Source organism: Molothrus aeneus, chromosome 8, assembly GCF_037042795.1.
Source record: "Molothrus aeneus isolate 106 chromosome 8, BPBGC_Maene_1.0, whole genome shotgun sequence".
NCBI classification, from domain to species: domain Eukaryota; kingdom Metazoa; phylum Chordata; class Aves; order Passeriformes; family Icteridae; genus Molothrus; species Molothrus aeneus.
The window spans coordinates 35,902,669-35,924,401 of NC_089653.1; the positions used below are offsets into that span (position 1 = coordinate 35,902,669).

At 44.5% G+C, this 21,733-nt stretch overlaps 1 protein-coding gene across 2 annotated transcripts in view; it reads left to right on the forward strand.

Moving 5' to 3' along the window:
• The window catches only part of INPP5A (inositol polyphosphate-5-phosphatase A), a 189,739-nt gene that overhangs the window by 81,777 nt on the left and 86,229 nt on the right, over window positions 1–21,733 (forward strand). For both annotated transcript variants that reach the window (XM_066554797.1, XM_066554798.1), the window contains exon 5: window positions 19,610–19,673. In XM_066554797.1, the coding sequence (XP_066410894.1) occupies window positions 19,610–19,673 (64 nt within the window). The remainder of the gene's footprint in view (window positions 1–19,609; window positions 19,674–21,733) is intronic.

Consider the following 21,733-nt stretch of genomic DNA (forward strand, 5'->3'; position numbering starts at 1 on the left):
AGCAAAAGTGATGACTAATCCTTGTAAAATCTCCAAACAAAAAATGTCACCACTCTGGTAGGGAGCATGTTTTAAAAGACCAGGCAGGTATATACGCAGTATTTTAAGGCTAAAAACTTAATTTCAGTGATTTGGATTTGTCTAATAATTTATTGAAATGTTGCTAGGAAACAAGTATTTCTGTTTTGATAATTTACAGTTTAAAAATTCAAAACTAAATGTGGGTACTAAATTGCACAAAGTCGATTTTGTGTTTTTATACATGGCAGCAACGTTATTTTTTTCCCTGACCTTAGCTAGTAGGCTACTTTTCCTCATGCCTTACGTTTTATTTTTATCAGGGAAAACCAGAACCAGTAGTGTAACTGCACAGGATACCGTGTGAGTCACTTGCAGTCATTGCAATTCAAAATCAAGAGTCTTCTTTGTGAAAATGGACATTTTTCTTACTTAAGAGAACAGCAGGGCCAGATCACCCCCATTGAGTCCAGGTGGTTTTTTGGTGGTTTTTTTTTAAATTTGGGAAATATGTAAATTCCCAAGGAAGCCCATTGAAGTCAATAGCATCCATGCAGTTGTTAGTGTAGCTTCCTTAGGAGGTCACTTCTCTTCCCTGTAACCAAGGGACTGGTCCTTAAAAGTGAGGAAGGTGATGTAATGTAGGAAGCTGAATTTTCTTATGGCTTATATTTTTTGCTTTCACTGGAAAATGCTTTGAATAAAACTGTAATCTGTTGCTATTCAGAAAAAGGGTTCTGAAACACAGCAATGATTTGTGCTTGTTTTTTTAAAAAACAACTTCCTTTTGAAAACTAAGGAAATTTGTATTTCCCTATTTTATTATCGGAAAGGATGTTTTGATTGGGATTTGGGGGAAGATCTTTGTTTGGGTTTTTTTTTTTAATTACAGACTTAGGAACATGCTTGGTTGCTGTCAGTTCTCTGTGGGTTTGGCTGATTTTGTAGGTTTAGTAGTTTTTGCTTTACAATGTTCCTGTTTTCCTTGAATCCCGCACTGCAAGTCAGGGGGGATGTGCAGGCACAGAGCTGCCCCAGCACGAGCGGCCAGGGGCTCGCTCCCTCCAGGGTGCCTGGCACGAGCTCCCTGCCTGGCGTGTGTCCGTCTGTCTGCATGCCCAAGTGTCCCTGTGTCCGTCTGTCTGCATGCCCAAGTGTCCCTGTGTCGTCTGTCTGCATGCCCAAGTGTCCATGTGTCCGTCTGTCTGCATGCCCAAGTGTCCCTGTGTCGTCTGTCTGCATGCCCAAGTGTCCCTGTGTCCGTCTGTCTGCATGCCCAAGTGTCCCTGTGTCCATGTGTCTGCATGCCCAAGTGTCCATGTGTCCGTGTGTCTGCATGCCCAAGTGTCCCTGTGTCCGTCTGTCTGCATGCCCAAGTGTCCCTGTGTCTGTGTGTGCCTGTGTCTGAGTGTCCGTGTGTCCTTGTGTCCTCGTGTCCGTGTGTCCTGTGTCCTCGTGTCCATGTGTCCGTGTGTCCTGTGTCCTTGTGGCCTCATGTCCGTGTGTCCTGTGTCTGTGTGTCCCGTGTCCGTGTGTCCTGTGTCCATATGTCTGTGTGTCCTCATGTCTGTGTATCCTGTGTCTGTGTGTCCTCATGTCCCGGTGTCTCGTGTCCCATGTCCGTGTGTCCTGTGTCCAAGTGTCCTGTGTCCGTGTGTCCTGTGTCCAAGTGTCCATGTGTCCTGTGTCCGCATGTCCCGTGTCCGTGTGTCCCGTGTCCTGTGTCCCATGTCCACGTGTCCCGTGTCCATGTATACGCATGTCTGTGTGTCCCATGTCCACTTGTCCCATGTCCGTGTGTCCCGTCTCCGTGTGTCCCATGTCTGCGTGTCCCGCGTCCGTGTGTCCCGTGTCCCGTGTCCGTGTGTCCCATGTCCACATGTCCCGTGTCCTGTGTCTGTGTGTCCGTGTGTCCCGTGTCTGCATGTCCCATGTCCATGTGTCCGTGTGTCCCGTGTCCGTGTGTCCCATGTCCGCATGTCCCGTGTCCCGTGTCCGTGTGTCCCATATCCGTGTGTCCCATGTCTGTGTGTCCACGTGCCCCGTGTCCGTGTGTCCCATGTCTGTGTGTCCCGTGTCCTGTGTCCGTGTGTCTCGTGTCCGTGTGTCCGTGTCCCGTGTCCGTGTGTCCCATGTCCGTGTGTCCCATGTCTGTGTGTCCGTGTGTCCCGTGTCCGTGTGTCCCATGTCTGTGTGTCCCGTGTCCGTGTGTCCGTGTGTCCCGTGTCCGTGTGTCCCATGTCCACGTGTCCCGTGTCCGTGTGTCCCGTGTCCGTGTGTCCGTGTGTCCCGTGTCCATGTGTCCCATGTCCGTGTGTCCCGTGTCCGTGTGTCCGTGTGTCCCGTGTCCATGTGTCCATGTGTCCCGTGTCCGTGTGTCTGTGTGTCCATGTGTCCCGTGTCCGTGTGTCCCGTGTCCGTGTGTCCGTGTGTCCCGTGTCCGTGTGTCCCGTGTCTGTGTGTCTTTGTGTCCCGTGTCCGTGTGTCCGTGTGTCCCGTGTCCATGTGTCCCGTGTCCGTGTGTCCATGTGTCCGTGTGTCCCGTGTCCATGTGTCCCGTGTCCGTGTGTCCCGTGTCCGTGTGTCCCGTGTCCGTGTGTCCATGTGTCCGTGTGTCCATGTGTCCGTGTGTCCCGTGTCCATGTGTCCCGTGTCCGTGTGTCCATGTGTCCGTGTGTCCCGTGTCCGTGTGTCCCGTGTCCGTGTGTCTGTGTGTCCATGTGTCCCGTGTCCGTGTGTCCCGTGTCCGTGTGTCCCGTGTCCGTGTGTCCGGCGGCGCTGCCCGGGCGCGTGCCGGGGGCTCGGCGGAGCTGTGCTGCCGCTGTGCAGGGACCAGTCCATGTGCAGCTGCGTGCAGGCTAACGTATCGCTGCAGACACTGGTATAGACATCTGAAATACAATTAAATGGCAGGAACGCTCTATTTGTCTAAACAAGACAAAGCATGGAATGGGTTCATTTGACTTGAAACATGTAATTAGCATAACCCTTCTGGATGCTTGTTTTATCATTTGCAATATAGTAAATGATGGATTATTGTACTGTACCTTTTGAATGTCATTAACAGAATTGTTTTGTCCACTTGATTAATATGTTGCCTCAACCTCAGAATAATCAGATTAAACTAGGTTGCCTTGTTCCTTCTGACTTGGAACATTCCTATTTCCACGCACCATCTTCTCACAAAGGTCCCATGTCTATTGGTGCATTTTGTTAATTCCAATGTTTCAGAATATATCCAGCTGGGAATTTCTCCTGGTGTATGGAATGGGTGTTGCTATAAAAATGTACTTTATAAGTTAACTAACTACTATCTTCTAAGTTCAAACAGTGGAGGGGGGCTGGAATTGGGTGTTTTCACTATAGTTCCTGTAACAAATCAAACATCTGGTGTCTATACATGTTTTTCACATCAAGGATCTCCAGTTTTGAATGTGTGAGCCATAAGCCATTAATGGTTTGGTTTATTTTTTGTCAAATTTTGTAAACCAAACCAATTACACAAAAGCCTGAGCCTTGTTCTTTGCAAGAGTTAGTATTACAGGTTTTCAGTTGTGTGATAAATCACATTTGTGATCTGTAAACTGTTGGCTGCATTAAAGTGCTGACATCCCAGCAGCTGAACAGCTTTTGCTGCAGTGATATTATCTGAGCTCAGATTAAGGAATGTTTCTTTTCATTGAACACATGTATACTAACATATAGGCGTGAAGGTTGTTTATCAGATCTTAGTCCTAAATCCAGAAGACATGGCAATGTGTGAGGACAGGGCCAGAGGGTGCCCAGCAGAGGCCAGGCTGTGGCTGAGCCACGTGCCCTGGTGCTTGTGCTGGGAGAGCTGCTGGGATCTCCTGAGCTGGGCAGAGCCAGGGGGACCCTGACCCCAGGAGTGGCAGCCTCTCTGTGGGTGAAGTGCTGTGCGCTGCATGCGCAGTTTGTGCACACACATGTGTGCATGAGCAGATGTAAAAACACAGGAAGATTCAAAATGCCTTGACAACAAAATGTGAATGAAGCATAAACTTATGCTCTGGGATTAAGATTTAAGTTTCTGTCTATCTGTGTCAATGTTTGAGGTTACTAAGTGTTTGAGTCATTGAACTTTAAGACTGCATTCATCACAGCTTCCTAGACTAATATAAATTTCTTCCCATTAAGTCAATAAGCGTGGTTACATCAGACAGCAGTTCTGTCTAGAAACTAAGATTAATGTCCATCATAAAAGTGACATGAAGAGACAACTTGCTTGATTTATACAGACTATTTTTATCTTCTCAGTTTTAAAATAAAATTCAAGTTATTACTTCTATTTATATAGAGGTTTTCTTTCTCACTCCCACTATTACTGAAACATTCCTTTCAGATGGTGGCTGATTCGTTATCCAGGTGTGAGCCTGTAGGACAAGAAGCCCTTCTTGTGGGTGTGCTAACAGCAAAACTGGCTGATACCTTGCACTCCTTCAAAAGAACCCTTTTTTTTTTTAGGCCTTTTAATTAATCTGTTTTCTGTAAGAAAGCATATTCCAGTTTAAAAGTAGAAATTTGTTTCCATTCAGTTGTGCTCAAATTGATGTGTAAAAGCACAGTAATCCTGGCAGTGCAGCAGCACAGGGTGGCTCCTGAGCCCAGCTGTAATTCCAGGCTGGCTGAGCAGGTGCCTCCCTCTTCAGGGTTGTCAGAGCTGTTGGCATCATCCTGAGCAGGAACAGATCTGCAGTTAATGCCCTTGCAAACTGTAATAAAGTCAGGCCTCAGCTGCAGGTGTGGAGGCTCCCAGCCCGCATCACCAGAGCTCCCTTTTCTCAACTTCCATGTGATCAAGAAGCACGTTACAGAGCTGTGAGCCTTATTTGTACAGTGAACTTCCTGTTATTGATGGATCAGCTTCACAAAGTATATTACAAAGCTCTGCTGCCCTTGAAATGCTTAAAATATATTTTCTTTACTGTTTTCTAGCTAAAAGCAAGCAAAAACCTTGAGCAGGGCAGTGGTGACAGGACTAGTAAATGAAGTAATCTTAACTCACTTTTCATATGGTCTGTAGAGCACTTTGGTTTTCATTTTCTTTTTGAATTTATTTTTTTGAAGTCAGGAATGCACATTGAAATGCTGCCTTTGTAAGCTGGGCCCCCATCTGAAGCTGGTAAAGCCTTTGGGCACAGTTGTATTGTTTCTAGTTCAACACCTTGAATTCACTTGTTGCAGTTCAACAGCTGAAGTTCATCTGAGACTTCCAAAGGTAAAGCATTAATGGAAATGATGAATTACAAGCAAAACATGGCAAACATTTCTAGCAGGTTCTTCCTAAACTGTTAATGATGTTTGGTTTGTGAAATGAGCTTCTGCAGCAGGGAGAGTGGCATCCTTCCAAGTTCTCCACCTTGAAGCTGGATTTCTGCTTCAGGATAAATCTTAGCTGGCGTGCCTGGGCAGCTGGCAGATATGGGCACTTCCATCCTAGTGCCCTGTTCGTCTCCAGGCTCTCAGCAGGACGAGCAAATCAGGAAGAGTGAGCCAGCATTTGCTTTCTGCTCACTGTTCATTGATGTCTGTTGTACAGGGGCAGCCTCACAAAATGAGTGCCGTGCACATTACAAGTGTCCTACGTGCAGCCACAGAATCACTGGAGCTTCTTTTCCTAGCATGATGTAGGTTTTTTGGGGATTTCCAAAGTGAGAAGATGCCTTTGCTTGTTCCTGCTTCTCACAGCTGGTGCTCTGGGACTTGTCAGACCTTCCCACGGAGGAACAAGGAGGAGGCAGTGGAAACAGGTCATAGCAAGCCTTTCATTCAGACTCTGTAGGATGCTGAGGCAAAAGAGCATTAAGGAGTCCTGTTTGATGTATTAGACGTGAGTCAGAGAGTGACACTTTGTTTGTTTTTGAGCAATTTGGTTGGATTGCCAGAATTTTCAGAGAATAATGTTCTTGTCTGCCATCAGAGCAGTGGAACCTACCTGTCTGTAACAAACTTCAAGGGAGTATGCTAAATGCCTTCTAATTGTAATTATTCAAGAATGAGTTCCTTTAAAATATTACTATCTTAAAGCATTACACCACATAAACTGGGTGTTTGTTCAAGTTGAGATGCAGGCACAGCTGGTTTGGGGTGCACAAGGCATGTCAGCTTTGCTTTGAGCTTTAAATCCGGGCTCTGCTCTGCCCAGGAGTTTGCAGTGGTGGTCCCAGCAGTTCCTCTAATGCTAAAAATCACAGCTCAGGCAAAGTACTTAGGAATGTACAAAATGCACGGTATTATTGAAATTTTAAAAATCAATTAAAGCTTTTTTGTAATTGCCCACAGATACTGCATGCTCTGGTTGAATGGCAGTGGGTAATTTGTAAACTGGTTAGGTTCATTGTTGGCCATCTCTTAGAATTGATTGTCCTTTAATTAACTTATCTCTATCATGCATGTAATGTGATTCCCAATAAAAATTACAGAATTTTAATTGAAATTGAAAAGTTCTGAAAGGTAGAAATATAAATAATATATATTATATATATACATACTCCAACTTGCATGGACATTCTGAAGAGACTTTAATAACAAGGCAGGTTTTCCATGTGATTTAATTACCAATAGACTTAACTGAGTATTTAGATTAGAAGAGTATAATCTGGTTTATTTAATAAAGAAAGGCTTTACATCTTTATGTCCTTATTGATTTGCCAATACCATTTAATGAGTGTCAGTTCACAAAAGTTACATTAGTTGAAATACATCTTTGGGTTTGTTCCATGTAGCTTTATTTTGGAAATGCAACCACTTGAAGAAAATGCTGAGCATAATTTAAAGTTAATTAGAATAAAATATTGCTCTGAAGTGTACATGAAGAAATGCAAAATGGCAGCATGCATTCAATTATTCTGCATAATCCAGTTATTCTGTATAATTCCAGGAAAATTAATTTCTTTTCAATAATCCTGGTATTTTCTTATGTTTGCTAAACAAACGTGCTGCACACGTTTATTTATGCTTTTATTTTTAGTTTACATACATTGAAATTTTTTTTCAGATTGTTCTTAACTCAGTTTTCAGTATTTTTATTGAACTGTGACAGAGTAAGCTTGAATTGTTCTGCTGTTGGTTCTTTGGTTTATATTTCTATTCCTTTATGGAATCAGTGCAGTTACTGGTACAAAGGGCACAAGGGCTTAAAATATCTAATCACATAAATCACATTGCTCTTCATTTCAGTGAAGTGAAGCCTGTTAGGAAATACCAGGTTTGGCTCTTTGTTAGTAATAATAATAATAATAATAATAATAATAATAATAATAATAGTATTTTTTTGAAGCATATAATCTGCATCTTTGTCTCTAGCTGAACTGGCAGCATACAGAGCAGGACAGTGCAGTCATTGGGTCAATTTTGTTTGCTCAGTCAGTCCAGTGACATGTACAAGGTTTAACACAAAGTCTCTGTATTAGCAGCATCAAGTAAAAGACAAAGAAAAGCTGGGAGAGAGACTTTCTGATTTTTACTGTCAAATATTTTGTATTAAATTGGAAAAAGTTAGTAGAGATTGCTTTTCAAATATGGGCAATTCTCGTTGTATTTGTCACTCAGTATGTAATGATGGTGACACGAGTAAGCACTGAAAGTCTGAGGTTTTGATAGTGTTGTGCGGTGTTTTGGTGGTGTTTGGTAGTATTATGTGGTGTTTGGTAGTGTTTTGTAGTGTTTAGTGGTGTTTGGTGGTGTTTAGTAGTGTTTGGTGGTGTTTTGGTAGGGTTTTGATGGTGTTTGGTAGTGTTTAGTACTGTTTTTGTAGTGTTTTGATGGTGTTTGGTGGTGTTTGGTGGTGTTTGGTAGTGTTTTGTAGTGTTTGGTGGTGTTTGGTAGTGGTTTGGTGGTGTTTGGTAGTGTTTAATAGTGTTTGGTGGTGTTTTGATGGTGTTTGGTGGTGTTTGGTGGTGTTTGGTAGTGTTTTGTAGTGTTTGGTGGTGTTTGGTAGTGTTTTGGTGGTGTTTGGTAGTGTTTAATAGTGTTTGGTGGTGTTTTGGTAGGGTTTTGATGGTGTTTTGTAGTGTTTAGTAGTGTTTGGTGGTGTTTTGATGGTGTTTGGTGGTGTTTGGTGGTGTTTGGTAGTGTTTTGTAGTGTTTGGTGGTGTTTGGTAGTGTTTTGGTGGTGTTTGGTGGTGTTTTGATGGTGTTTGGTGGTGTTTTGGTAGTGTTTTGGTGGTGTTTGGTGGCGTTTTGGTGGTGTTTTCAGAGGTTTCACACTTCTGCACGCTGCACAGAAGGCTGAGGAGGCAGGTGTGGGAAGGGTGTTCTCAAGGGCTTACAAGCACACCCTCTGGCATGCCCTGTGCTGGGGCACTGCAGGTTTCCCCTGTGCCTGTCAGGTCCCTGGTGCTGCTGTCGCCAGCTCGGGTCCCCAGGAGCTGGGGGTGCTGTTCACACCTGAGCCAGCACATCCTGAGCCTGGCTGGAGCTGGAGCTGGAGCTGGCCCTGAGGGGCTGTGCAGGGACAGCCTCTGGTGTGGTTGTGCCACCATGGACAGCCTCTGGCGTGGCTGTGCCACCAGGGACAGCCTCTGGGGTGGCTGTGCCACCAGGGACAGCCTCTGGCGTGGCTGTGCCACCATGGACAGCCTCTGGCGTGGCTGTGCCACCAGGGACAGCCTCTGGCGTGGCTGTGCCACCAGGGACAGCCTCTGGCATGGCTGTGCCACCAGGGACAGCTGCTGGCATGGCTGTGCCACCAGGGACAGCTGCTGGTGTGGCTGTGCCACCAGGGACAGCCTCTGGCGTGGCTGTGCCACCAGGGACAGCCTCTGGCGTGGCTGTGCCACCAGGGACAGCCTCTGGCGTGGCTGTGCCACCAGGGACAGCCTCTGGGGTGGCTGTGCCACCAGGGACAGCCTCTGGCATGGCTGTGCCACCAGGGACAGCTGCTGGTGTGGCTGTGCCACCATGGACAGCCTCTGGCGTGGCTGTGCCACCAGGGACAGCCTCTGGGGTGGCTGTGCCACCAGGGACAGCTTCTGGCGTGGCTGTGCCACCAGGGACAGCTTCTGGCGTGGCTGTGCCACCAGGGACAGCCTCTGGCGTGGCTTTGTCACCATGGACAGCCTCTGGCGTGGCTGTGCCACCAGGGACAGCCTCTGGCATGGCTGTGCCACCATGGACAGCTGCTGGCATGGCTGTGCCACCAGGGACAGCCTCTGGCGTGGCTGTGCCACCAGGGACAGCCTCTGGCGTGGCTGTGCCACCAGGGACAGCCTCTGGCATGGCTGTGTCACCAGGGACAGCTGCTGGCATGGCTGTGCCACCAGGGACAGCCTCTGGCGTGGCTGTGCCACCAGGGCCACACAGCCAGACCCAGCTCGGGCTCAGCCCTGGAGCAGAGCCAGCCCTGTGCTGCTGGCGGGCGCTCCCAGCTCCAGCTCTGGCACCTGGGCAGTGCCAGGTGGGATCACAGCATCCCACAACAGCATCCCACAACAGTCTGTGTTGGAAAGCACCGTCCTGTTCCTGCCCCCTACCACAGGCAGGCTAGTGCAGGCTGCCCAGAGCATGGACTGAGGTGAGAAAGACTGGGTCTCCAAGGACATCAGCCTTGGAAGGCACCTTCATTCTGGATACAGAAAACAGTGTACTGAAACAGGACTTTGTGCAGGGCAGTGTGCTGAGGGGTTCTACTTGACCTCATGGTTGAGTAGAATAATAACCATTGTGGAATCCTAAACCACACACTGCTACAAACCATGTACAAAAATAGTAGAGAGAGTAGAAAAAATGGTAACCTTGTGATTATTTTTTCTCACGTGGCATGTAGGCTTTGTGCTGGTTTCTGGCTTTGGCTCATGATGGTCAGTGCTGTCCCCAGCAGCATTCCTGGACAGCAGCCTTGCTGCTGTAGGCACTGGATTTGCAGCTGTGTTACACTCCTGGCTCTGTGGCTGCCCAGGACTGTTGCAGAAGTACCAGGTCAGGGTAACTAAGCCAAAGGCACCAGAGGGGTACAGCTGAAATTATTAATAATCCCAGCTTCTCCAGCAGATTGCCCTAGCATTGTGTTTTCCTTCTTCATCTGTGCAAGAACGAGAAACGATGATTTCAGTGTCCTCAAGGTTGATGCCCTTGCAAGAAGCTCTTCTGTTACTCAAATCTGTGACCCTCTTTTGAGGCTGCCTTGTTCTTCTGCAGTTCATCTTTGTTATGGTAATTTAAAAATTTAACAGGTTTATTAATCCTGCAGAATTTATTATAGTCAAACATGAGATATTATTAAGTTGCTATTGTACAGAGCATTTACCTTTGCTGTTGGAATGACTTGTCCTCTGCATTGGCAGACACAGAAACATTCATTTTGTTTCCTAATTAGGAGAGCTGCAATCAGGAACCATGACAGGGTTCAGCTCCTCGGTGTACAGCATGCCAGGTTCCATAGTGCAGGCTTTATAAAATTCTCTTTAATTCAAGAACAGAATATCATTAACTTTGTAAGTGGATGAATACAATGGACAAGCAATTTAATTAACTTCTAACATTGGATGTTGGACAGGAGACAAAATGAAATTATGCACATATTTCTTATGCAGGCAGTCAACCTTGAAAGGGGCTTGATTGTGATGGGTCAGACAAGGGGACAGCTTTGTCCAATTATTTGATGTTTAGTCCTAGAATATGAAATTTGAAATTTGGTACTTTGTAAATCAATCATCTCTTATTTTGAAGCAGCTACAAAGGTTCTCTGAGATACAAAACAACCACCAGTGACTGTGACACGCTAAATACAACCTTTTACCACATGGTACTTTCCTATTTGTAGATGACCTGTATAATGCTAAATGAAATAGGCATTTATGCCTCCTCATCAAATTGAATTTGTCATCTTGAGTGTATTATGTAAGAACATATCAATGAAATACTGTATTGATTTAAAGTTCTCAAAATTAAAATTATTTAGCATCAACTCAATGTAGTAGGAGCCACACAGCTTACCAGTTTCCCCCAAAATAATGTGCCTTTTTTTTACTAGAAGAAGCCTGTGGTGAAGTGTTGAGCATCCATCCGTGAGTCTTTCCCTGTGCTCAGAATCCGCGCAGGCTGGCTCCCAGTTGCCGCAGCACTGCCGAGGGCACACCCCGTCAGTGTGGCAGTGCCAGCACTGTGCCCTGCACAGCAGCGTGGGCTTCTACTGATGCTGCTCTTCCTGCCAGCTGGCCCTGGCTGCAAAAATAAATGGGAAACAGCAGGTACAATACACATGAAAAATAATATTCTGCACTTGCATATTACCTTCTGCAACCGGAGATTCAGGCTCTGTTTCTTGAAATTCAAGAACTGTTGCCGCTATCCACGTGATAAATCTGGATCTTTGGATAATTTTTTGAGCTTGTCAAGAATTTTTAACTTCCTGGGGGATAGTTTTGGTTCTCCATAAGATTCAACACTGAAATAACTGTGAGCATTTACCTGGGTATCTTTTGAGGAGAACTTATGCTTATCCTCTGCTGTGCTCACAGTTAGAAATTAGCCTTTCTTTCTGTCCCCTCCCATCCTGAGGAGCTGGTGAATATTCTGAGCATGGCAGGGCGTTTGGCACTGGCTCCGCAGCCCTCAGGGCATCCTCAGCAGAGGTTTTGTCTCTCTGAGCCCTCTCAGCCCTGCGGCGTGGCTGGGGCCGCATGCAGAGCACGGCCCTGGCTGCAGCTCTGATCCCGTATTCCGCAGCCTCCCTCCTGCACTGGGGCACCGCCAAGCTGGGAGCCTCTTATCCTGATTGGGGCCTCCAGAGTGCTTGAGTAATAGAAATATTAAATAACAACGTGATTAATGACTTTGTGAAGGCTCTACTTTGCCTTCAGGAATATTGATAAGTGGCGCTTTTTATAAGTGCTCAGCACACATACACTTCCTTTAGCTTGCGTTGGTTCCTTGGGCTGGCACTAATCTCGGTTTTCAGAAAAGAACCTCTGTCTGATATTTTTTTAATTTAATTGATTTGTAATTAAAATATTAAATCTTTTTGTGAAATATGTCAGTATCAAAAGTGACATTAAATAATCTTTGTCCATGCATTAGGTTGCATATAGGTTATTCATTTACTCACTGGACATGTTTATATAAAGCTCAGAGGTTTTGTATGTTAATTTTTCCTCTTCTTAAATTAACTGGTCCCAAATAATGTTTTTAAATTGAGTATGGCTTTTAATTTGCTGTAACAAAATTATTAAGAGAAGGTAATAGAGGTGGATTACGTTAGCTGAAGATCCCTCATTTTTCTGTTAGTCTTCAGAATAGGAAAATTAAAACTCCTTTGGCTAAGTTTTTGTTCCAGAAAATGTGCCATGCTGGTTGCTGTTAGCAGAGACCTCTCTGATATCTGTAATGATCAGGACTGCAAGCAAGTTCTTTTTTATGTTGATCTCTTTATTAAGCATTTAAATGACTTGGGATTTAAATATCTTAGAATTATTAGAATAGTTACTCCAGTCTGTGGTGTAGACAAGTCTCAACCTTGAATTAAATCTAAATAGATAAACCCATCTGAATATACCAAAATCTTGTGAAAGAGACTATAAATAAACAGTACAAGATATAAGGCATACCAAAATCTTGTGAAAGAGACTATAAATAAACAGTACAAGATATAAGGCTATGTATGAACACTTACAGATCAGTTCTTTCCTCAATTACATTTAATTTGACTATTATAAAGCCAAAACAAAAAAAATAGATTTTTTTTTTCATTATTTGTAATTTTTTAGTGGTAAATTTGTAGTGATTATCCCTCTTGTTGGTTCCACTGTTATTGGCCTCACACTTGCAAGGGCTGCGGTGAAGAAAAGAAGGAAGAGTGAGGAAGCAGTGCTAGATGTTGCAGGTATGTCTGCTGGTGCTCAACGACTGCACAGCAAAGATCGTGGCATTCAAATGAGTCAAGGACATCTGGAAACCACAGTGAGTGTTCTGGCAGCTCACTGGAGCTGGGAGCACGGGCAGTGAGAGCTGATTCACCTGGCACAGAGCAGTCCGAGGTGGAACTTCCCAGCCTCGTGCCGATGTGCAGCTGGACGAGTCGGTCTCAAAAATGGGCAGATCCATGAAATAAATGGGTTACAAATAAATTGGAATTTATGGACATTGTATGTTTAGATTATGATGCATAATGGGGCTTTATGGGGTAAGAGAATCTGCAGTGCCAGTCCTGCCACTGGTTTTATTCCTTCTGAGTGGACAGCTCCATTTGGTTTAATGAAATTATCACATGTAACTGAACACATGAATACAGACCAAGGTCTGTTTGAAGAGAGTTTTTAAAGTTTGTCAGTGAGTATTTGGAGCCCACTCACTCTGACACTTTATTAAAGGTGTAATTATTCAAAGGCTGTTGAAATGCAGCTGATAGCTGTGTTTGCAGTGCAGAGCTGCAGGAGTGGGGTGTAATTGTTTGGAATGGTCGGATCGGGCTCCGTCTGTCTGCGCTTCAGGTGGAGCAGGGCTGTTCAGGCAGCCTCAATGGCACTTTAATTGTATGTGCTTTAGCTGATAACTCTAATTCAGGAAATGATAAATTGCTGGACACCTAATTTGTTTGCAAATAAGAAGTGATAGAGTATTTTATAATGACTTGATCAGTGTACCCAGCCTGGTTTTTTAACCTTGAATGGGTATTAGACGGTTGGTGTTAATTTGGCTGTAGTGGGTTGAGTGTGCACAGAACCACAGGCAAAACCTGCACCATCCCTTGTGTGTACTTTGTCATTCACTGTTCAGGTGTGCTGGATCCAGCCTGTACCACAGCCTGTCCTTCCTTTGTTTTTGGGAAAGTGGCAGTTGTATCAAAACGACATTTTATGGCAAACTAGGGGCAGGTGATTTTACAAAGTGTTTCCAAACTGCCACAAAAATCCAAGGCAGCCGTGGCTCGTTTCCGAGCAGAATTTTGGAGCTGTTTTGCTGTGGCTGTGCCCTGTCAGGGTACCTGCAGACCAGGTGCCCCCTCAGCTGAGGCCATGCTCAGGTACCCCCCAGTCCCTGGGAAGCAGGGTCTGTCTGGGGCAGGAGAGCACCCACAGCCCAGCCAGGGCAAGCAGCCCTGGGCTGGCCCAGGGCCCCGCTCTCCTTTCTCCCATTCCAGCGTTGTCTGTTTGAAGTCTCTGAAACGTCCCTGTGCCATGAATGAGCCCGGACTGGGAGTCTCCGTGGCAGCTCCAGGGTGACATTGCTGTCAGCCTGTCTGGGGTGGCAGCCCCACCAGTGCCAGGCTGCCCTGAGTGAGAGGTGGCCACTCACAGACTCCATCTCGCTAATGGGAAACCAATGCCTGCGCTTGATGTTCGGGTTTATAAACATGTGAAATACTTTTTTAATTGTTGGTAACAAAGCAGGCACACAATCAATAGAGTCAGGCGTGCCAAACTCGCTGTTGACATTCAGCAGAGCCAAAAAGGCTGGTAGGAGATAAGGGCTTCCTGTCAGCAGTGCTCGCGCTAATTCATATTCAGACATTGTCATGTTCCATGATAAATGAATTCCTTGAACTATATTGATATAGGAGGTTAAACATTGAAAAAGTTGGGCTGAACTTTGACTTTAAATATTCATTAAAGCTAATTATGGATTTTATGACTACATGAATTACAGTTTCTATGTCATCATTGGCAATTTATTTTAAATATATTTAAAGCAATCTTTATATATTAACTGTCACATTTAGTGAGGTAATGCAGTAAATGTTTACTCTGTACAGTAATTAAACTTTTATTCATCTATTTCCTTTTTGCATTAAATATCCACAGTTGAAATGGTCGACTTTAAAAAGAAATTATGCCAGTTAACTGTTTAAAAAAACCCTATAGCTATTAAAATCTTCAAATTTTTGTGGCAAAATTACTGTATAATTAAAGGAATAGTGCTTTTAATAGTGCTGGATGTGTAATCCATCAGAACCAATTGTTTCCCTTGCCATCAGCACTAGTTTTCCCAGATGAGTCTTTCTGTATGGATTAATGAAAGAAATCTCTAATACCATAATGAATATCATTCTAGAACCTAATTAAATGCAGTGAATGTTCAACTTCAGTGTGCTAACAGGGAGAAGATGCCTGTTTTTTTCTCCACAATACTTTTCTGGGGAGATGTGAAGCTCTTCTAATGAATGTGCTCACCTTAGATTCAGTGTGCTCTCTGTGTCCCCAGCTGCAGCACAGGTGTGCACGCAGGTGTGGTAGGAATGCTCAGGCACTTCTGTCAGTCCGGAAAAAGCATTCTGTTAACAGCAGCATTGCCTGAGATAAAACGTCTGGCCTTTCCCTGCGTCCTGAGCGTTTCCATAAGGGCCATTCTCACAAAAGCCAGGATGTGTTTGCCTGTGTACTCTGCAGTTAGTGACCGTGATATCGAAAGCGGTCCCGCGAGTTTACAAAGGAAATTTTCCCTGCCATGCCTACAGGATCTTGGGTGCTGGTCTGACTGATTTGAGGGGTGTTAAAGCCAAGCTGTTGGTTGTAGTGAACAGGGGACAGCAGAAGAATCAGTTTTACTGTCTTGTGTGTTTCTTAAGAACTCGGCCAAGCTACAAATGAGTATTCATGACTGTGCCACCTGACTTTCTGTTTTGGCATGAGTTACTGGTGGTGAATGTGTGGTACTTCCTCATGGCCACGGGTATTGCTCTGCAGTGCCCATGTACTTCTGGGCGTAACTGGGCACCTCAGACTGTGATGAAGTCCTTTCTGTCTTGTCAGCTCCTGACTTTAGTAGTAAGGTATAAATCAAGGATTCATACAATCATGGTTTGGGTTGGAAGGGACCCCAAATCCCCCCCAGTGCCACCCAGCCATGGCAGGGACACCTCCCACTGTCCCAGGTGCTCCCAGCCCCAGTGTCCAGCCTGGCCTTGGGCACTGCCAGGGATGCAGGGGCAGCCCCAGCTGCTCTGGGCACCTGTGCCAGGGCTGCCCACCCTGCCAGGGAACAATTCCTGCCCAGTTCAGCTGGCTGATCAGTCCTGGCAATAACAGGTGCTGTCCCTGCATCCCTGAGGCCAGCAGGCTGGGCAGGTCTAGAAGCTTCTGGTGGTACTGAGTACCATGACCTTGATATGGTTACAGACCCATGGGCTGCCAGGTTGGCCTGATGAATTGGGGACTTTCTGACCTGAGCCTAACTGTGAGCCATCCATTCATTGCTCTGCCCTAAGGCTGCTGAAGTAGAACTCACAACTGGTCTGTGTTTGCAGACTGCTTGGAAAATCAAGCAGAGAACCTGTGGCTGCTGCCTGCACTTGATTCCAGTGAGACGTGGTGAGCAGAGCGTGTGCCATCCCCTGGGCAGGCCTTGGAGCTGCAGTGTCACCTGTCCGTTCAGGTGAGAGGTGCTGGGCTGTGTCTGAGCCCTGACCTCAGGAACTGGGCTGCTCTGGGTGCTGGGCATGGGAGCCTGCAGGCTGAGCTGCTCAGGGCATGCAGCGCTGGGGGCACGGCTGCAGGAGGTGCTTCGTCCCTGACGCGTGGGGAAATCAGCCCCAGTGGCCCCTGCTGTTATGGTCCAGGTTTCTGCTCCAGAGAGGCTGTCCTGGAGAGGGCTGCAATACCCTGGGTCTGCTGTGTGCTGTGGTGCAGCCACTGATGTCCCTGAAAGTGAGGAAGGGAGGGACAGTGCGCAGCATGGCCGCTGAGCTTCCATTTCAGTACAAGCACCTAGTGGCAGGTGCTGTGGAATTTCTGCTAACCGCAGAAGTCATCCATCTCAGCAACCTTTCAAATGGAACAAATAATAGCTTTCTTTCCTTATGTTTGAGATATTTAAAAGTTAGGATGTTTGGGTGGTTTATAATCTGTAATGTGTTCCTGTGTTGTATCACTTAGATATTTTATGTGCTGCTGCACATAAAGTATTTTATGCACCAGGTCTGCTTTTTCCAAAGGATACTGAAATTGTAAATAAGAAAATAAAGCAAAGCTCTTCAACTTTAAATTAATCTCATTTACCTTTATTGTTAAACTGACATTTATGAGAAACAAATTGAATTAACATAATTGCCTCAACAAAAGGGCCTAAGCAGTAGGCCCTGGAAAGTTTTTTTTAATATATTTCATTGTGTTAGGGCACAGAATTATAAGTGCACTCCATCATTTTTGCAAGTTTACATTTATGTACCTAAGCCTGATTAAGTCTATAATAATGCAGAAAATGGTGATAGCTGTAATTTCCATTCCATTATAGGTTTGATTCTTTTTAGTGGGGTGTTTGGAATTGCACAGTCCAGGCCAGTCTGAATGTTAGCGGTATCAGCTCCTGAAACTTGACAGAGTTACTTCATCACTGTCACAGATTGATTGTGCACGAGTAGTTGATACTCAGTGCCACAAGTGTACACTATCAAACTAAACTTCTGCTGCATAAGTCTTAAAAATTAGTTTTTAAAAATGAGATGAAAACTGTACAAAGTCAAGCAATGAACAAATTGTGACACTCAGAAATGAAGTTGTGGCTTAAGCATGGCAGTACTGTTTTTAATAGAGTTATGACACTCTGAGTGAAAGGGGGTTTAGAGCATCTGGTTTTTTCTTGGTTTACTTTTTGTTATGCGATGTAGAGAAGCTTTGGAGTTCACAATCCTGTCACCTAGATTTAAATGGTCACCTGTTTTTAGTATTACTCATACCTGAATTCGATCGGTCACTATTTCCAATTACTTTTTTTCACTCAGTCATAAATTTCCGTCTCAGCTGAGGCATGGGGAATTCCAATGAAAATGAAGGGAAAAGGTTTCCAAGAGGGTGGTCAGAGACAGGAGCAGTAGCTCAGAAGGGAAGGCAGGAACTCTCCACCTCAGGAGAGTTCTGAGTCTCCTGTCAGTGCCCTGAGCAACCACACTGACAGGGCTTGCACTGGACACCGCAGAGGTCCCTTCTCACAGGGTTCTGCTGTCCTGCATTGTGGGGAAAAAGGAAAAGCTCACTTAAAAACATCCCTTAGATGTCACAGGTAGGCTGGATTGCCATGTGTTACTCACATAGCCTAGGATTTCCCATTCCAGGATCCCTTTTTCATTTGCTTTTAAATTTTTCAGACAGGATGCATTTGGGATTATACTTTCCAGATGCTTGCCAAGGCTCTTTTCTTTTTCTTTTGAAGGCAATGTAAGAAAAAAAGCTTTATCCGTATACTGAGTTCTTAAAGAGTATTATTATATAGTAAATGTTACCTTTATATATGTCAGATTTTGCCCTACGCATTGAAGAAAGAGATGGGCCAGAAGGGAATATCAGGTGGCAATGTTTTTATCTTGTATGAGGATTTATTTTCTCCTGGCAAGGTGTCCTTGTTGCAGCACACTTAACCTTGAGTCCTTCCCAGGCATGTCTCCTGCAGTTCCTTGTTCACCTCCTCTGTGTTATAAAAAAGCCACCCAAAGGCCTGAAGGAATCTGCCTGGGTCGCAGGGACATGTACTCATCAATTAAACGTGTGACACTGCTTTCTGTTGTATGGACTAATATGTCAAGGAGATGGGCAGGACCTCCTGTTTGTGCTTTTGACAAATCAGCAAATGTCTAATCTCTGGATGTGCAGCATCTCATAAATAATGCAGCAGTCACCAGACCAAGCACTGCTGTGCTGGGAGGGGCTTTGTTGTTGGAGGGGAAAAGATGCAATGAAACCAAATCATCCTTTTTGGTTAATGTGTTGCTTCTTTTATTCTTCTTAGTAAGAGTTTATCCAGTAACAGGCTGGGGTTTTTTCAGTTTCTTTTGGGTGCATCAGATGTATCTAAATGCTCATCAAATTGTCCTTTTATTTTTTTGTTGTTGTTTTGGTTTTTTTAAAATATTCCAGCATAAAATCTATTTGCTCTGGTTTGGTTTTTTTCTTACTTGATTTTCATTTGCTCTCTTCTAATATGTAATTTTCCTCTCATTAACTGGGCAAAAGCAGTAAATGGCCTGTCTGTGGAGAAGACACAGCAAGCAGCCAGCTCACGGTCTCTGTGTGTGTCCCATGGCAAAGCTCCCATGAGAGCAGGGGAGGAACTGTGAGCCCACGGGTGGAGAAGGGGCACGTGGGCAGGAAGGCAAAGGGGGGCTGTCCCTGTTGAGGAACTATTTAACTTTCAGGGTAGGGAAAAACCACATCAGGCTGTGTTGGGAGGTCGTGGAGCCTCTTCTGCACAGGCTTTAGGTACAAGTTAGAAAACTTCAAAATTGCCCTTGTTTCCTGTACCACGTGCTCTAAAAGCTTTGGTTTTGCTTTGAAAGTGAAGAAGAAATGGTGAGGTTTTTATAACAGAATTGAGGGTCTGTTCTGGGGGCTCAGAAAGGCATCTGTCTGTGTCACCTACCACATCCATCTGTTTGGTGCTTCAGTGTACACCTGGCAGTGCCCTTACCACAGTCAGTCAGCTGCTAGAGGTCATCTTTATAATGACTGATGAAATCTCAGAGAAGCAACAAAAGAAATTAAAATTTTTATAGATCTTAGAAAATGTAAACATTGGTTTATTTATTAGTATTTAATTTCTTGAGTTTGGGGTTTTTTGTGGTTGTAAAGCCTGATGCTCTTTTGGGTTTTGTTAGCCAAAGTACATATTATTATAATTCCATGTTTTATTGGGTTTTTTTTTACAGGCTCTAGGAAGTTTTTACTTTCTTCATGAATCTTTGAAAAACATCTACCAGTTTGATTTTAAAGGTAAGCAAAGGCATTAAATGTTTTAATGGTTAGTTGGCTTTTTACATCAAGGCAGCTTTTCCATCCTCTTTTCTGATGGTGGTACCTGGCAATGTTTTCGTGTTATGCAGGCTCCTGCAAAATGCAGGCAGGTCCCTTGGTGACAGGTGTTGCTTTTCTTACCTTTTATAAACCTTTTAGAAGAAGTCAATGGACCAGCCACAGGCTGCAAGCCAGAGCATTAATCATTCCCATGCACCTTTAAGTCCATAGTGATTCCTGAGGATTTCAGAAGAACTCTGAATGGCCACAAGGTTCTTCCATGTAGATCAGATACAGGACCAAGACCTTAACTGTCCAGCAGTGATGGCCATTTTGCAAAGCAGCTGAGGTAGATTTATGGCTTAAATTACTTGGGAGCAGAGCAGGTCAGTAGGAGGGTGGCACTGTTTAACCCACACTGATCCCTCAGGTTGGAGGTCTTGCTGTGTCTCACAAGTTTGAAAGTATAGCTGGGCTATATACATTAAATATTAGAAATATCATAGAAAATTATTGAATGCTTCCTGAGGTGAATATAGAAAAGATTATATAGAATTTATGTTCTTTCAGTTGAGAACTGTATCTCTTTAATACAAAAATATCCTGAGCTTCATTTAGCTTACTGAGCTGACTCACATTAATACTGTGTCTAGCATCCCATTAATGTGAGACACTGTTGAAATGGTAGTGACTATGGACTGAACTAATTGTCATCATTATATGGATTAATTATTTTTGTTCTCAGCAGATTCTCTCTGCTCACATAATTGAGGGTATAGGATCTTCCTGCCCTGAAATATTTGAACAGTAGTTCTGTGTATGTACAATTCAAGACTTAGCCTCCATAAGTCCTCCTGTTACCACTGGTTTCAGTGCTGAAGGAACATTTTTGCTGTAATATCACCGACAGAGTGATTTTATTTCTGACAAACCATGTGGGAGCTGTGCACAGCGGAGCTGGCGCTCCTGAGAGCTCGCCCCTGGGCTCTGTCCCTGAGGAGAGCACTTGTACAGTGCTCAGGAATGAAGAGTGCACATGGTGGGGAGGCTGGGGGCAGCCCCCAGGCCCTGGGTGGGACCCTTGCTGTCCTCTGTGAGGCTGTTTGTTCATTCTGCCGTGCAAATGGCTTTGTGTGCCAGTGATTTGGGAGCTGCCTCAGCACACCTGAGCCCTCAGCTCCATCCCATCAGCCCCAGAGGAGCAGCAGCAGTTTCGCCCCAAGCTCCACCTGTAGGTCCCTCCCAGTGGTCACAGACGGGAGGTGTCCTGCTCCTGTGACAGAGAAATGACAGCTGCTTTAGGAAAAGAGGAGCTTTCTGCATTTATTAGTCCTTTGTTGGCAGCTTATTTGCTTATTTGCTACTGTACAGCTTTTAAAGAAAGTGTAAGAATTTTTAAAAAGTGAGAAAACAGAAGAAAAAACTATAGAGGAAAACAATTAATAGCAAAACAATAAACAGATGCTTGTTTCAGAAAAGAAATGCTTTAAATGGTTGCTGCTTTGTTTTGCATGGCAAAACCGTAGCAGAGCCAACTTGCCAGTGTGAACCATGCTCATAAAGATGGGTTTGGCCCAAACATCATTTAGAAGGAAAAAACTCTTAATAAAAATCAAGGAAATGGGTGAATGAGTGTTGTTAGTCACACACTGTTCTTGTCAGAGCAGAATCCATCTCCCAGCATAGGGTTTGTAAAGTATGACCCCAAAGGCTCCCATCTTTCAGGGGAAATGTAAAACTTGCCTCTTCTCTCATGACTATTGACGTTTTCACAGTGTATTAAGCTCTTAAATCAGAAGAAAAATCCAGATGGATACAAACATTCTCTGCACAAAAATCATTTTGAAATTCTGGTTCTACTCGAAAGTGTGCAAAAAATAGATGTTTATACACAATTCAGTATTCCTGGAACATCACTGTTGCTTTTCAAAATTCACTGCACAGTTGGATGTGACTGAATACAGACTGGAAAAAAAAGATTGTTGCTGTTTTTCAGATCTTAGGAAGACATATCTCCATTTTGAAAAAGGAATAGTTTT